General features: G+C 33.9%; 1 protein-coding gene across 1 annotated transcript in view; it reads right to left on the bottom strand.

Moving 5' to 3' along the window:
- The window catches only part of LOC106474790 (cytochrome P450 3A8-like), a 20,604-nt gene extending 8,402 nt beyond the window's left edge, over positions 1 to 12,202 (bottom strand). The window contains exons 1-4 of the mRNA XM_013935480.2: positions 12,110 to 12,202; positions 11,647 to 11,743; positions 10,246 to 10,362; positions 1,891 to 1,979 (exon numbers count right to left, since the gene is read on the bottom strand). Coding sequence (XP_013790934.2) covers positions 1,891 to 1,979; positions 10,246 to 10,362; positions 11,647 to 11,682 — 242 coding nt within the window. The 5' untranslated portion in view covers positions 11,683 to 11,743; positions 12,110 to 12,202. The remainder of the gene's footprint in view (positions 1 to 1,890; positions 1,980 to 10,245; positions 10,363 to 11,646; positions 11,744 to 12,109) is intronic.
- Between the last annotated feature and the right edge of the window lie 5,474 nt (positions 12,203 to 17,676).

The following is a 17,676-nucleotide window of genomic DNA, read 5'->3' as shown; positions in this document are numbered from 1 at the left end:
TATTGTGTGTGTATATATATATATATTTGTGTGTGTGTGTGTGTGTGTGTGTGTGTGTGTGTGTGTGTGTGTGTGTGTGTGTGTGTGTGTGTGTGTGTGTGTGTGTGTGTGTGTGCGTATATATAAATTAACAAACACTATGAAATTTACACAAAAATACTTTAGAGATCCTAAACATTTAAAATAAATTTGATGCGCTCCAAGCCTTAATAATGTACAGCCATGTTAAACAGAATTAAGTTGTCCTGGCAATAGAATATCGTACTTAACAAAAAACACACTAGTAATTGAAATACTGTACCTAACTTTAAATTAATATAATAAAATACATTTATTTCCTACAACTCACTACAAGCTATCACTTAAAATGAATAAGTACAATCATGATTTAATTATTTATGATAAAATTGCAACTTTAGTAATTTGTTTTCTGATATTCATGTAAAAGTTTGTACTCAATTAAAGGTCATCAAACTACATTGAGTAACTCTACTTTTGACTGACTGACTACAGAAAAGTTTCCCAGAGTATGTTTCATGACCCCACTTGGGATGCAAACACAGTTCAAGATTACATTTTTCTGTAAAATGTACTGAAAAAAATTGCAATATTTTATTATATTGTACCTAATAAGTTTTTTGTTTGGTTGTTTTAAAGCATAAAGCAGCACAATGGACTGTTTGTGCTCTGCCCATCTTGGCAAGGATATCAAAAAGCAAATTTTAGCATCAAAAGCCTACAAATTGTTATCTTCCTTACTAATGCATCACAAGATAAACGGGCAAAATGTTGTTGTTTGTAGTTAAACACAAAGCTACACAATGGGCTATCTGTTCTCTGCCTATCACGGGTATCGAGACCTGGTTTCTAGCATTGGAAGTCCGCAGACATACCACTGTGCCACTGGGAGGCATGGGCAAAATTAACTGAAAAAGCTTTTCAACAGAACTACAGCTATGACTAGCAAATTTACAACCACACTTGGAGAAATTATACTTGCTAAAACAAACATATAGCTTGTGTATTAAAAGTATTAAGTCACAATTCTTCTTCAACATCTTTCAGGTGACATAAAATAATAGTTATAATTTTGTAATTTAATGTGTAGTTGTATCCCCATCCATTTTACTAATGAAAAGTTTAATACAACCTTATTATCACTACCATTTATGAGAACTTTTTATTGTAGAATCAAAACGAAGGTGGTATTTCTAGGGCTCTTAGTAAAGGATCACACCACAAAGAAGTGTGGAAATCATATATGAGGAAGGCAGTTAGTTAACAGCATCCACCACTAACTCTTATCTGGCCAAATAGTGGGATATGAGCATCACCATTATAACACTTCCATGCCCTAAACTGCAGAGTATATATATATATATATACATACATTTTTAATGGTGGTAAAGGAATTTAAACAATGAATCTGCAGAAGCATAGTATGGCATGCTAACCAAAGGGCCACATTCAACCTGCTCTTTAAAAGAGATGTTTGTGGTAAAAACATACTCAGTTGATACAATAAACAAATGGTAATCTATTTAGGTATTTGATTTTTTTCATAATCAATGTGTTCTTTATGATATTTTATAAACTGAGTAAAACTATGCCAATGAATTGTAAATGAAAATAAGCTAACAATTATGTAATGTTTTAAATAAATATATAATAGTAGTATTATTCTCACCTAATGATATAGTAGTCACAGTATTATGAGTACACACTCATTTTAATTTTAATTTATCAGTCTCTTGATTTTACCAAACTATTAAATACATTCTTTGTAAAAAATCCCTAATTTACTTTCCTCTATTGGAAGGCCAAGCATCATGGTTAAATGTAAAAATATTAATAACATAATATATTTATAGTATGAAGGTGTAGCCTTACTTTTTGCAGTCAATAACTTCTTTCTTGTCAGCAGCATTCTCAAGATTCTGAATCAAGCTCTTAATAGTGTCTTGAACCAAATATGACATCTGCAAATCAGTTATATATTCAATTTCACATGCTTTCATTAATACTAACTCTACAATCCAATGATATGTTACTTTTAGATTCTGAATACAAGCATAAAACAGTTTTTACAGATCTAACAACTGACACAGTGCTATGAACAATATTATCAATTTAGTCTAAATGTTAAAAATTATAATAATAATAAAACAGAAGAAAAGGTGGCATCTTCAAACAAGGCTTAGAATGGTTTCATTGCTTCAATGTTTTGTCTCTTCAACTAAAAATTCGAATTTACTCGAAATACATCATTTCAATTTACTAACTTGGGTTTTATTAAATATATCCTATTCACCTTTTGATAATAACGTGGTATACAAACACACTATTGGTATCTATCTTCTTGTAGTGTTACAATATTTATTCTTAATTCATTCTTTGTTATTAATATCTGCAGGCTTCACATAACAGAGGTCAAGAAAACTATCAAGTTCATCTTCTTTTGCATTATCCATATTTCTTTCTTGTTCTCAAAGTAAGTATTACTTGCTACTTCCTGTGGAGAACATTGTTTAATGTGACATTGTGTAATGATACTGACAGCAGTGTTCTTCAACAGTTGTTTAGGTGATATACAGAAGTTACAAACCCACCTACATGTAATAAGAAAGACCTCTCAGGGTAAATACAAGACTTCTTGGAAACTAAGGAACCTGGAATTTATTTAGTCTGAAACTTCTCCTTCAATTAGTCAGTTTATTTTTAGAAGGTAGCCTCAACCAAATAAATCTGAGTGAAGTAACTTAGAGCATACATCCAAAGTAAGTTGTCTGCAATTACAGAGTGTTTATGTTTAGTACATTACTAAAGATTGTGTGTTTTATGTATTATTTATGTCTAGTCTCCTTATTTCATTTTTATATCGACTTAGTTTAATTAGAGTTTTAGTTACATTTCGTAACTGATATCCTGAACTAATCTCCTGTTATTTAGTGGACCTACCTGACAGTGCAAACATATATATAGTTCACCTGAATATACCACAGAATGGATAGGTAGGGGAAACTTTTGGTGCAGTGACTGCAAGGTATTGTAACTGCAGTGTGCACTAATAGTTGTTGAAGTGCTTACTGCCCTTCATGTAAACTCTTGTGTGATTCATGTTTAAATATACTTCACACTTAGAAAATAACATTTTCTACATCTAGAAAAAGAGTCAATCAGTGAAAGAATGAAGATGGTTGTCTGACAGAGCTGTTGTGTCTAGGAGAAATCCTCTTCTGGATATTGGACTTTCACCGATGCTGTGAAGGTCAATGCCATTGATCTCTTTGCAACCTAAACCCACATATCAACATGTCGAGCACCCAGATCTGTCAACCGAGTGCTCTCTTGAGGATCTACCTTAGGGTGAGGAAGGCATGACCTGATGATTGTTGTGGTGGTCTGGTGTCTAAAAAGTCTGAAACTGGAGAGGTCTGTACAAGACTCCCAGATTTATACCAACTCAAGCTCTGATCAAGACCACCCACAGATAAAGTGAGGCTGGAAACAGTGGTCATTCTCCTCAAACTAAAAAGTATATTGTCAGAGTGAACATGGTTCATGGAGGAACATGTGGTAAAGCAAAGACAACAGAACAGTTGCCTAGCACATCTTGTTTCTCTGCCATTCTAAATCAGAAGCCTACCATTCATTCAAGCTTCTAAAATTACTGGTCATTGTTATAGTTCTTCATGTGTAAGGCAAAGCAGATCATTCCATTGATATTTAGAGGCATAGAAAAGAAAGACTTGGATTATTTCCTGAAGCATTTTCAAGCAGATAACTGCCTAGATTGGCTGGACTCCAGAACAAGCTTTTCAATGCCTGGTCAAGAGTCTAGAGTATTTGGATGAGGAGCAACTCAAGGACTTTGAGACAATTATTACTGAGTTGCTCCAGAAGTTTGTCCAGGTGGAAAACAAAATGATCTATTGGGCTGAAGTGAAGACTCAGAAGAGGGGTGCCACAGAAAGCTTGACCACTTATGTGGAAAATCTGTTTAATTTATACATTAAAGCTTACCCTGCAATGGCCTTGGAAGATTGCAAGGATATTTTCATAAAAAAGATTGTGGAAATGCTACTCACAGAGACAATGCAGCATTACCCGAGTGTCAGAAACCTTCTCACCCTAAATGAGATAGTATCTGGTACCTGTCATGATGAAATATGAAGTATTAACCTGCAGTGACTTCACTTCAGACAGATCATTCAACCCTGGTGCCCATGTTATACCAGGTTCAAACCCAGTTGAAGGTTAAACAACCATCAACACCCACACAACCTGCCAATGTGATGCAGCCACACTCGTATCTATGAATGGGTAGGGCTATCCTGGTTCTCCCATGGTAAATGTACTGCCACCAAAGTCTCCACCTAGACACATGCTTTGTCTCTGGACTGGGTCATTTTTGGACAGACTACACCAATTTTGACAAGTAACATACACAACATTATCAGTTTTTAATGATGGTACAACAGGTTCACAAGAGCCTATAGCATACATTAAATACTACTGCTGTAACTCCAGGAAACTAGAGGAGCCAAAGCTGGATTTGGCCACCAATTTGGGAGAGTGCAATGATCAACTTATACCAAACAGTGTGGTGGTCAGTCCAGCTCTTTCAGGGCTGGGTGGGTCTTGATACATGTCTGTTGGAATACAAGTAGCCCAAAACTGGTAGATTTTGCAGTATATCAGGTACTCTTAGTAAAACCAACTTGGGCCTATCAACACAAACTTTGTTCTGGTGATAGATATAAAATTGATGTGAATGAAAAAGCTATGCTTTGACAATGTCTATGGAGATTTGCTTACAGAATTAATTTAATTGTTGCTGACCTTAGTTTAAGCATCTGCATTCTTGAGATGGATGTCCTTTGGAGTTTATTGGTCAATTTTACCTGTGCATCAGGTGAACTAATATTCAATGGTAGAGTCATGTGGTGATAGCCAGATAAACCCAAAAAATAGTGGAGTGCATTAGTGAATGTGCAAGAGGAAGTAACAGTGCTCCCATATCCAAGTAGAAGTCATATTCTATGGTTTACTACAGAAAATGTCTAGTGTGTTGGTACTGTGTAACACAGTCATTGAGCCTATGCATGAAACAAGTTGTTTTCTACCCATCAAGCAGGCAGCATTAACTTAGACAATTATTTATTTGAGGGAAATGAAGTTCCAATGTTATTCTGGAATGATGAATGATCAGTCATCTAGTTACATGTTGGAATGTTCATCAACACTGTAAGAAAAGTGAACAGTGATACTAGGGTTGCAATCATTGTTTCTCATCAAAAGTAGATACTAAGATACGTACATATTTTAGATAGCTAGTTGAGGATTCTAGAGACAATCTAGATTGAAAACAGTAGCAACAACTCAATGACTTGTTAGTGGAATGTGCCAATGTATTTTCTGGACCAGATGGCTGATTGAGTAAAACCACAATCATGCAATATCAGGTAGATATGACTGATGTACATTCAATCAAACAAACACAGTGCAGGCTTCTCTGAAGCAACATGGAGATCACAAGTACTAAAATACAGTGGATACTACAGGTCATAATCATACAGCCTCCACAGAATTATTGGTCATCTCCAGTAGTAACTGTCAAAAAAAAGAAGGAAGGTACACCAAGGTTCTGCATTGACTTTAGATGGGTGAATGTGGTAACCCACTATGATACCTCTCCGTTACCATGAAAAGATAAAAGTAGAGGGGACAATTGGTTCAATACTTTAGACCTGGCAGCTAGATACTGGCAAATCAAACTGGATGATAAAAGCAGATCCAAGACTAATTTTAGCATGAGATGTACAAGTTTTGTGTTATGCTATTTGGCCTGTGTAACACACCTGCCATTTTTGATAGGTTGAATGAGTTAATGCTAAATGGGCTGCAATAAAAGAAGTGCCTAATCTATCATGTTGATGATACCTTTTGTTTAGTTGCACATTCGAGTCTGTGGCCAAAAACTTGAAAATGGTATTCCAATGGATAAAAACCAAGAAAATGAGAGTCCATGTACATTAAAATGAAATTTCTTGGTAATATTGTGGGAAGAAAAGAAATCTCTAGTGGATTCTGCTAGAATAGCAGTGGTGTGAAATTGGCCTCAACCTGTGACCAAATAAGAAATCTGCAGTTTCCTTCATATTGTGTTGTACAATCAATGGTTTGTGATTACCTTCTCCAAGATAGTCTCACCATTATTGACTAGAGGTCCAAAGCAGAAATACATATCCGAAGAAGTGAGGAATGAGAGTAAGCATTTGTATCTCAGAAATTTACTTTAGTAGAAGCCCCAGTACTAGAATATCCCTGACAGGATTGTGAATTCCTGCTAAACACTGATGCTGGAGATAGTAGAATTGAAGCATTGTCATCGCAGTTGGAGGAAAGAGGGGAATGTGTAAATGTGTATGCTATTCATACTCATATGGCTCCTGAACAAAAATACTGTATGGTGAAGAAAAAAAACTGCTTGCAGTGACCTTTGTAAACACTTTCAGCACTACTTTTATGATAAATTCATTGTTCAAGTGGACCAAACATCACTGAAGATGGATGAACTTTAAAAACTCCAAAGGGTCAATAACATTCTAGATTACAACACTGGGACAACAACATGAAAATGCAGACAAACTGCTTGCCATACCCTCTATGTTTGTTGGATGTCCACATCTTAGATACTGTGTAGGAATTAAGATAATTTCTACCATAATGATGACAAACCATATAGTAGGGAGTTTCACTAGTGGACAGATGCCATGTGTTATACTTTGGAAGCTCTGGGAAGAGTAACTGAATGACCCCAGATCTAGTACAAAAGTCCTTTCCATCCAGCACGATAAAGCACATCTGGCTCAGGATGTGAAATATAGCACATATGCACAACACAAAGACTGAAAAGCACCAAGATGTTACACACTCTTGTGCTAGCATTCAAGAGTAGTTTTTCTGGATGCATTCAAGTCAAGATATTCAGAGCTGGTGTTGATACTGTACATTGTGTGCAATCAGAGAAAAGTTGACTTAAACATGACAAATTATAGCAGATAAATGTTGAGTCTCCTCTCCAGAGAATAGTCCTGGATATCATTGGACAATTAACAGAGACAGAAAAAAAGGTTCTCTCTATATATGTGCAGTCATGTTCATTGACTAGTTCACAAATTGGACAGAGGCTTCATCATTGGTCAATACATTCACACAATCCATGGCTGATGTGCTAGAAAAGTACTTAATGATCTGTTTTGTAGCACCTGAAGAGATCCACTTGGATCAGGGAGCTACCTTTAACTGTCAAATGTTCTCAGAGTTGTGTAAAGTGATGGGTGTGGTGAAAAGGTGAACTTCACCTTATTACCCTTATATGATGGGTTAATGGAAAGATTGATATAGAATGCCAAAAGAAGACCTATTTAGTGGAATAAACTGACTGGGATGAATCTGTGGAATGTCTTAGTTGACATGCATGAATTTGTGCATCAACAGCTAGGAGAAGATGACATACAAAAGAAATGCTACAATAAGGCAGTGAAGGAATGGATGTACCAGAGTGGAGACTGGATGTGACTTTGGTATATGTAAGCAGCATGAAAGCCTCTTTGCTCAGGCTGGATGAGACCCCATCTTGTGTTCCAAGTTGATACTTCAATGTATGTGTTACAGTAGTCAGGGGGCCCACAAAAGTGTGTTGCACCTATTGACCAGCTATGTCTGTACATGATTGATGAACCTCTGGAGAATAGGCATGACCACATAGAAGTAGTCCAGTGAGATGAAGATGAAAGCATTATTTTATCCCTTTATGACCCTGAAGATGAGGAGAAAAAGTTGGGAATAATTATCTAGCTATTCAGAAAGAAACAGCTCTGGAGATGAGAGTCAGCTCCAGTAAAGCACAAAACCAATGATGATGATCTTATAATCGATATATACGAGCGTAAATCCAAAACAAAACTATAAAGGTTAAGTAATTGAAATGCTACTGATTTAAAGGGTATCATGAATCTTGTTTATATCCCCCAAAAGATGAGACACTGTGTATATACATACTGCAGTTACCACTTGCATCAAAAGCTAGGATGGCTTGTTCCAGCAATTATAATGCATAGTGAACAAAATGAGGTGATAACTAGAAGTTCGAAAACTCAACTGAAAAGGTGTTGGGATCATTACTTTACGAGCTATCAGATGGTATTGTAAGATATAGTGTATGCACTATACTGTAGGAATACGACACAATCATCTAAAGTTGGGAAAGTTTATTAACCACAAGATGAATGAAATTGAAATGGTTTTGCAATCCCTACTTTCTGATCTAACAGGAAAAAGTTTCACAAAGAGGGATATCTATAGGATACTAGACGATAGCTGCTCAATTAACACAGTTTAGGATGGCTTTTCAGTTATGCATTGACAGTTTGCATAACTAATGAGAGACAGCTATCAATAGTATTCATGGATTGTAATCCAAGAAAGTTATGAAGTAATCTGAGTAGAAGCTGGAGGTGGTTTTTATAAATATTTTCTTAATATTGTTTCAGTGCAAGAAGCAACTTAAGATGCATGAATGTGCAGCCTGTAATTGGTCTAGAGCAAAGCAAAAAGTAGAACACCCAAGTGGTGAAACTTTGCAAGTTGCACTATTACTAGTACTAAACTTGTAATGGAGAGAATGTTCCTGAATACGACAATGAAAACATTGGAGAATACTAACGATCAAAAGTGAAGTTTAGTGTCACCTAATCTGGGTCAGAATCGTGTGTGGATACATACGTATTGATCAAGTGAAAACCCAATGGAAGCCCCTGGATCAAACAGTTCATGGGTACAAAATACTCATGTTCTATATGCGATTATTCATGAGAACATGTAAACCTCAATATAGACCTTTGATTTCTAAGGTCAAGTTCTGGACCCATTTGGCTTTTTTGTCTTCAATAAGTCAATGGATTCTTATTTACACATATTGTGAACTGAATCTCAAATGATCCTGGTATAAAGAACCATTTCTATGACTGAAACTTTCCTTTTTTGATAAAGAACCAATCTTCACTACCATACTAAAAATATCTGGAACCAGTGACTTTTTTCCTGGTACAGCCAATGGATGAAGGTGCAAAAGTATTATTGCATGAAATTAAATGTGATTGCTGATCTGTGAAGCATTATTGCAAAATACAGCATGCCTGTTAGTTTCATTAATATTCATGAAAAACTTGATGGGTACAATTGACGATTTTTCAATGATCTTAGGTAATTACCTATATTAATTCTCTATAACACTGTGCATTAATGTTTAAGAAAGGTTGGCAAAGGTACATTGTATCTAAGTAACATCTAAATTTGATGATGTTCAGGTGACTTTACAGTTTCACCTTTAAAGCCTCATGCTTCTAAGTATGTGTATCTAGCTATATCCCCAAGTGGACAACTTCTACTTACACATTAAGCAATCAAATTATCCTTCAGTAAAACTCATATTTCAGAACTTGGAAGTCAAACAGCTTGTTACTTTGATCTCATTAGATGCAGGATTGCTGTTATTTAACAGTACAAGTGATTAAAATTGTTACGACAGTGGAAGTCATGCGATGCTGGGAGCATGCGCGTTGGAGTTTCTCAAAGAATCATGAATTTTCCTAGCAACTCTAGTTTGTACGAGGCACCCTCTTTTTTAGTATATAAGCCTGACGAGAAAAACCAGCACGATATGCAGATAGATTGAAGAGATAGATAATTGAGTCAAGAGAACAGTAGGCACCGTAAGTAAAGTGTGTGAATCACTGTGGTTTATAGCGTGTGTTATAAAAGTTGTAAAGTTTAAAGTGACTGAAAATTCTGTGTATTACTAAAAGTTTGTATCAAGGAAGAATAAACTGGTTTAATAAAGAAAGGACTTGTATCGCTGAAGTCCCTCTGAAAGAATTTTACCAGAAATTTTCAAACAAGCAGATACGTAACAATATGAATGAAACTTTACCTTCCTTTCACAAACTTCAAACTGGAATGATAATACCAATACAATTATAATTTTATTAAACAATGCAGGTCTTCAATTCTTTATTCCACAGATTCACAGTGTTGCATCTTTGGGGGCCATGTGACAATTATATTTTTGATGATTTATTAGAATTTGGAACTATTTTCAACATTTACCGCATTAGTTTTTAAACAAAGACTGTATTAAAAATAATTGAGTGTAGTTTAAAAAAATCAAAGTCACAATACCTTTTTCATTTTGCTGCCACTAAATGTAGGGGAAATGATGCTTCTAATTTGTTTCCATTCCTCTCCCTTTAAAATTGTCAACATTTTATCCAAAACAGAATCTCCAAATTTAATATCCTGTTGAGTATAAACAAGATTTAAAAAAAGCTATTAACTCTAGATGATATACAACAGAACAAACCATATCCAATACGTAATCAGAATTCATTATTAGCTTTTGTTGTTAGAATACTACTATAAATAAAAGTTAACTTGTTCTTACTTGGTCTAAATTAAACATCTATAATCCTTGTAATATGTTAACAATGGTTGATATGGACTATGATTTAGTATCGAATGAAGTTCCAACTATCCTGTGAAAACAGGGTTATAGTGTGCATTAAAATTTCATCATAACTGGTCTTGTCCTGTACTTTTTTTAACATCATGAATTAATTCATTATAAATACAAATTGATAATTCACTGCTCTAACAATATAAAAAGAAATACTTTGAGATTTTTATTCTTAATTAGTAAAATAACAAAACACGTTTTAGAAATTCCATTTGATTGTAGTGAGGACATCATAAGTTTTATCATAGTAACAGCAAAAAAAAACTCTCAAAACTATTTAGTAACTAATAATACCTGACATGTAAAAATAATTAGTGAGCCTATTTTCAAAGTTGTCATTCCACAGATATGATTAAATGACACAAATATTCCAATATTTCTTATCTAAACCTTTCAAACTTTTTATTTGCAAAAGTCTTTTTAAATTAAAAAAAAAATTAAATTAATACTGATTTAGAAAATTTTATCAGCTTAGCTAGCTTTATAGCAATAGAAGTAATTATTAACTTAAATACAAGAAATAATAGTTATTGGATTTTTTTTTTTTTTAATCAATACAATTAATGCACTTCACAATGAAAAATAAAATCTTACTATAAGAAATGCAAAAATAAGAATTAAGAGGGACAGTATTTTAGTGATTTTAAAATTAATTAACTGCTTGCCATCAAATCTGTAGTCCTTTTTTCCTACTTAAAAACCATGTTGAAGATTAATTGTGTTTACTTTTAAGGTTCAATTGTAGGATTTCTGTTATTTTATAAAACATATTTTTCTCTTCAGTTTTGTTTTTAATTATAGTACTAAACTATGTGTTGGAAATGAGAGTTTAATACAAACAATGAATGAATATTTACATTTTCTCTCTTAGTTCTGTTGTAACCACATAGGAAAAACAAAATTAAGCAAAATGTAAATATAACTGAATTATTTCCAAAGAATTTGTCCAAGTCCACTTTAAACTTAACACTCTTCTCTTAAATGTGTGTGTGTGTGTCTTACCACTACAGAACTTAATATAGTTTGGAAATTTAAGTCTAATATATTTTTAGACCAATAATGCTTACACGTCTATCACTAAAGGCATGGAAATCTTTCACCATGACCTGCTTTATCAGTTCTGGTTCTGCGACCACCAAAACAGGTCTAGAACCTTCATATTTTCTGAAAAATATTTAAATCATTAATAATGAAAAAAAAAAACATGGATTAAAATATGGATATAAAGTTAACAATATTAATCTTATTGATAGTTCCTTTTTTTTTTACTAAGTTATTGTTTCAAATGTTGCTGAACAGTGTTAAAAAACAGCTTCTGTTCTTTAAGCAAAAATGTTTATCCTATTTACTATTATAGTTATTTAAAAAAGCATTTCATCAAAATAATTTGTAAAAATTTTAACGGATGGGTAAAATTGTCAAAAGCTAGACATGTATATTATTCTTTTGTTAACTTAATGGGTTTATCTCATCAGTACATCTACCAACATCACCATTAAATTGGTTGATAAAAATCAGATAATTACCTACCCATATATTTTCCCAAATTTCTTGTATCTCTCTTCATCAAGTTCGTGAAGTGGCTATAAATATATATTTGATTATTTTTAGTACATAACTTATTCATTTTGTACTTAGATTCTCATATTTGTACTTAACTTCAGATTAAAATTCTTACATGTATTAAAATATTGTTGTAAGCTATACATTTAATGATGTCATTCATTTTGTTAACCAGAGGAAGTTGCAAGTTGTTGATTATGTAATGATCCAGACACCTGGCAAAATATCCTGAACAAGACTTAATTATAAAGTGTGAGTGGGGCAGTCAATTATTAGCTAGTTGTGAATAGCGTGAGTATAGACAGAGTTAGAAAAATTGTGCGAATTTTTTTCAGAGTTGTTTAAGTAATATATATTAGTGTGAATCAGTAAGTTTATTAGCTATGACAGTTACTTTGTGCAAATAAGTTGATTTGACTTAACATTAGTCCTAGATCCTTACATCATTTATAACGTAGTACTACAACAGTATACAACTGTTCAAGCTTGAAGAAATGTTAAAGGAGGAAATAGTGTAACTTATGATTACTACTTGGACTGGAGTTTATTTTCACTGATTGATTTAAAGGCACCTGCCAATGAGAGAATAATGTTACCAAATTGTGTCAGAAGCAGTGTATTATTTTGATAAAAATCAAATATAACTTTGAATATATCCAAGAACTTCAACTGTTGAAAACGACAACCACAAGGGCATAGAGTGAGATAAGAAGCTTGCTACACATGATAAAACAATAGAAGTAAGAACAAACAGAAATAGACAGAGCATTTAAAAGAGAATAAGAAGAAACATCTGTAAAATGAAGTATTAAATGTAAATAATAAACCAGTCACACCTCTTTTTACATTTGCTCAAGAGTTCAAGCCACAAACATCTACTACCAGATATACTGTGCCACTTGTTACTAAAAGATTTTACTGAACTACTCCAGCCATGATACTACCGAATCAAGTTCCAGAATTTATCTGGCTAGTTTAACATTGGCCAATCTAGAAACCAATGGATTATGATAAGAAGGTACCATGAGAGTCATACCAGGCTCAGTTGGAAACCATTTCCAGAGTGAACAACAAGCCATCTATCTTGCTGCCCATCTAAAAGGACAGCTTTGACAATATGAAGTAAGCTTTTGGCTGAGAGCTGCAACAACTACCAAGAATTAGTGGCTGCCTTTTCCAATAGGTTTGGAGTGTTGCACCAGAAAAGAGGATCCAGACCAAAATTCTGAAATAAAGTATGGAGGAAAGAAGAGACCTTAGCTGAGCTCATGGAAGACTTGGGTATGCTTGCTCAATTATCTTATTTAGATACTCCTCATGAAGTGATGGATTCATTGGCTGTTGACCAACTTACAGACTTCAAAATAGACAAAGATATAAGAATTAGACTGAAAAAAGTATGCGTACATCCTTAAAGAAACTGAAGTTGGTGATGAAACTAAAATCCATTAAACTTGCAGATTAACAACTAAATGAACTATCAAGTTACAAAAAATGTCCAATCCTGTAGTAATGTACCATCAACTCCTCCTAAAAATTGTGTAGAAGAACTGAAAGAATTAATTAAACAATTAATTAAAAAGAACAGAAGAAAAACTACAAGACAACAGATGTTTCAAGTTTAGCTTTAAGGAGCAGGCAAAGGCCTGTACGGAATAAGCACTCTTTTTAAGAGATACCAGAAAGAAATTACTTATAGATTTAGGGAACCTGGCCACTATAGCTGAGTCTGTAAAGAATCAACAGCCATCATTAAACCAATTAGAAAATACCCTAAGGATATGCCTTTGATCCTATAACCTGATCAAATAAACAACAAAGAGCTAACCATATATCAAAAAGATGGAAACTAGTTGGATTTATGGCATGAGGTTCAACTGGGAATACTCTATCTATCCAAAACAGAAAATAATTTCATTATTTGAGGAAAATAGTTCACAAGTCTATTGGTTTACTGATGGAAAACTTTGCAGTATATTAACTGACACTTTTTCTTCAACTGCAATTGTTTGACTCACCTTGTTTAAGGAAAAGTGATAAGTTGCCTCAAGTGATGAAGAAAGAAGATGGGCATGAAGTTTCAGCAAAAGGAAAGTTGGAAGTTACCCTTGCAGGAGGAAGCTTCTCTACACCTCATATGTAGGTAATTAACATTATGGGAATTAACAGAATTCATAAAAAAACATGGATGTAAGTTTAAGCTAGTTTCAAATAGGCTTCACAGCTTGTGATAAAACAAAAGATTGCTATGATGTTATTGCCGATAAAACTGGATTTCATTGTAGTAACTAGGTATGGCTAACAGTTCTTATCACGAGAGAACAAACTCCAAAGTTGAGTAGGTGTTTGGAATGACCATCCTTTACATTGAAAAAAAATCAATGATGTGGATTACAGAATCTTGAAAGATAGGCGGTTCAAAATGAAAGTCATCCACCCTGATCTTCTTTGGACGTATTGTGGTAAGGGAACAGCTAACTGGATAACTTTAGAGAATAATATATCAGTAGAATATCAACCTGCTGAGATTCCTGAAACTACTTCCAGGTATTCATTAGGGTTGGAGCTGCTAGTTTATTCACCCAATCACCTGCTGAGAGAGAACCCCTCCAGTGACAAGACAGCCTGTTACAACAAGAGACAACATCCCAACCATGTACCATGGGTTTCAGAAGAGAAAAACCACCAAAATGACTTGATGATTGGACAGTTTAGTGTAGTACTATATTTTTTGTAATAGGATTGTTCAAGGGACTTTACAATACAGGAAGAGAGCCATGTTATGAATTATATTGTTACGCATCTGCTCGTTTGATAATTTCGCGTAAAAATTATTTCCGAGAAACTTCAGCGATACAAGTCCTTCCTTAATTAAAACTAGTTTATTCTTTCTCGTTACAAACTTTGTAATACACTTAATTTCCACAGTCACTTTAACTTAAACACACGCTGTAATTCACAACGATTCACACACTTTACTTATCGTCACTACCGCTCACTTAACTCAATTATCTGTCTCTATATCTCTATCTGCAATTATTCTCTCTCCGCTTTATTTGCCGGACTTGTATACCAAAATAGAGGGCGTCTGGCAAACACTAGAGTTTCCAGGAACAGTCATGATCCTTCCAGAAACTCATGACGTGTTACCAGAATCACGTGAGTTCTGCTGTCCTAACAATATTTTTAATTTTATAATTAGTTAGCTTGAAAGTGCTGTGGACCATTGATGATATAATGATCCAGGGCCTTGGTAAATATCTAAAGCAAAGCTCAGCTATAAAATATGAGTGGGCTAGTCAATAAGAAGCTAGTGGTGAATTGTGAATAAGTATATATATAAAGTTACGAGATTGTAACATTGTTTAAAAAATATAGTAGACTGAATAAGCCAGTGTGTTAGAAACAACAGTTACTTCGTACAAGTAAGTTGATTTGATGTTACGTTATTTTAGATTGTTAGAGGTTTAGACGTAATTTGTAACGTAGGCCTACAATAATTTACGACAATGTGCAAGTGTTCAAGCTTTCAGAGACGTTAAAGGAGGAAATAAACTAATTTGTGAGTGCTACGCAAACATTACATTCGCGTTGTTCTGAATCGGTTTTCAGTCGTTGGGCGATCTGGGAGGGTCAGGTTCACATGGGACCTCTTCCTCCCTCCTTAACTATTTTTAATAATCTGTTAAATGTTACCAGTATTATTCTTGCGTCAGGTTTATGCAATACATTACATTTTGTAAACACCGATTTATATTCACCTTTTGAGGGCCATGTACTTGAATAGTATTTTAGAAGCATTTAGTGCAATTTTACTTTGTTCGACCACATACACTCACAAACAGTTTATACTCAAGTATTTCGCTTCATTTGATCGTGTATGTTAGCAAACAGTTCGGAAGTAAAACGTCACTTGTTTTGCAAGATATATCTACCAATGTGTATTTGACATAAATACCATTTTTAAATACTCAGAAACTTTACACTGAATTGTTTTCATTAGATACTTTAAAAAAACCCGCCAACGTGAGAACAATGTTACTACAGTATCAGTTATAAGTCAGTGAAACAAATTCAGAAAAATTAAATTTCACAAGTGTCTGAAGGCATGTAAAAATAAACAATAATTAATTGTTTTGTATTTTTCTTTAAAATGTTACAATGTATTATAGAGTCTCAAGCGTATTATGGCTATAAAGTACTGTTACGACAGCGGAAGTAACACGTCATGAACTTCTAGAAGGATCGTGTCCCTTTCTGACTGTTCTAGCGTTTACTAGATTTTGGTATTCTTTTATATATAAGACGGTCAAGACGTGACGGCAACAATGTGATGGGTAATTGAACTGCGGACAGAGAGAATGTTATTGAGTCGAGCACTTGAGACGTTCGTTGTGAATTGTAGCGTTTGTTATAGCGCGACTGTGGAAATTAAGTGTATTGCAAAGTTTTATTCAGAGAGAATAAACCAGTTTTATTTAAGAAAGGACTTGTATCGCTAAAGTTCCTTCGGAAAGAATTTTTACGGAAAATTAACTAACGGAGGCGTAACAGTACTCTTAAATTACTAATCATAAGATAATGTACCATATACTCTTAGGAAATTAATTGTTATTTTTAAATCTTTAAATTAATCTGTCCTATAATTGAGTATTTGCTCCAATTAAATATAATTAAGTTTCTGCATTATAAAAACTAAACCTTGAAATGAAACTTATTTAGTTTAACAATGATACTTAACAAAACATTGAAACTAATGTCTTGAAATAAGGAAACTGCTTAATTTCTTTGTTTGTTGTAAAGCAAAATGCTACAAAAAGGAATATCTGTGCTCTGCCCATCGCGAGTGTCGAAACTAGGTAGATACGTGATATCAATCATATTAGAATATAGTGTCACGACAGCGGAAGTCACGTGACTCTGGTAACACGTAATGAGTGTCTCCAACGTTTCTGAAGGCTCGAGTGTTTGCCAGACGCCCTCTATTTTGTATATACAAGCCATAAGAAAAGTGTGTAAGTCGTTGTGAATTATAGCGTGTGTTTAAGTTAAAGTGACTGTGGAAATTAAGTGTATTGGAAAGTTGAATTGAAAAAGAATAAACTAATTTTATTTAAGAAAGGACTTGTATCGCAGAAGTTTCTTGGAAAGAATTTTATGGAAAGTTAACAAACCAAAGAACACAGAGGCGTAACAATAGTATATAATCAAAAATGCAAACAGAATAGGGCATATAATTAAATAAAATTTTACATGACACGGAAATAAAGCATTAAAGAAAGTCTGATAAAACCTTTGATCAAAAAATACTAAATTAGGGAAAAAAGCCCTTTCTTCATACAAAAAATAAATCGTGCCAAAAGAATAAATAATGCATAACAATATCCCGAGGGCACAAATGGGAAAATATAAAAGGAATCCTTGTTTTGGAAATATACTCCACTTGCCTCAGAAATTGCCGCGTTCGATATCCTTGCTGTGTGTGTGTGTGTGTGTGTGTGTGTGTGTGTGTGTGTGTGTGTGTTCTTTTGTGT

The sequence above is a fragment of the Limulus polyphemus genome, unplaced genomic scaffold (assembly GCF_000517525.1).
Source record: "Limulus polyphemus unplaced genomic scaffold, Limulus_polyphemus-2.1.2 Scaffold7686, whole genome shotgun sequence".
Taxonomy (NCBI): domain Eukaryota; kingdom Metazoa; phylum Arthropoda; class Merostomata; order Xiphosura; family Limulidae; genus Limulus; species Limulus polyphemus.
This window is presented reverse-complemented; position numbering and strand designations above follow the sequence as displayed.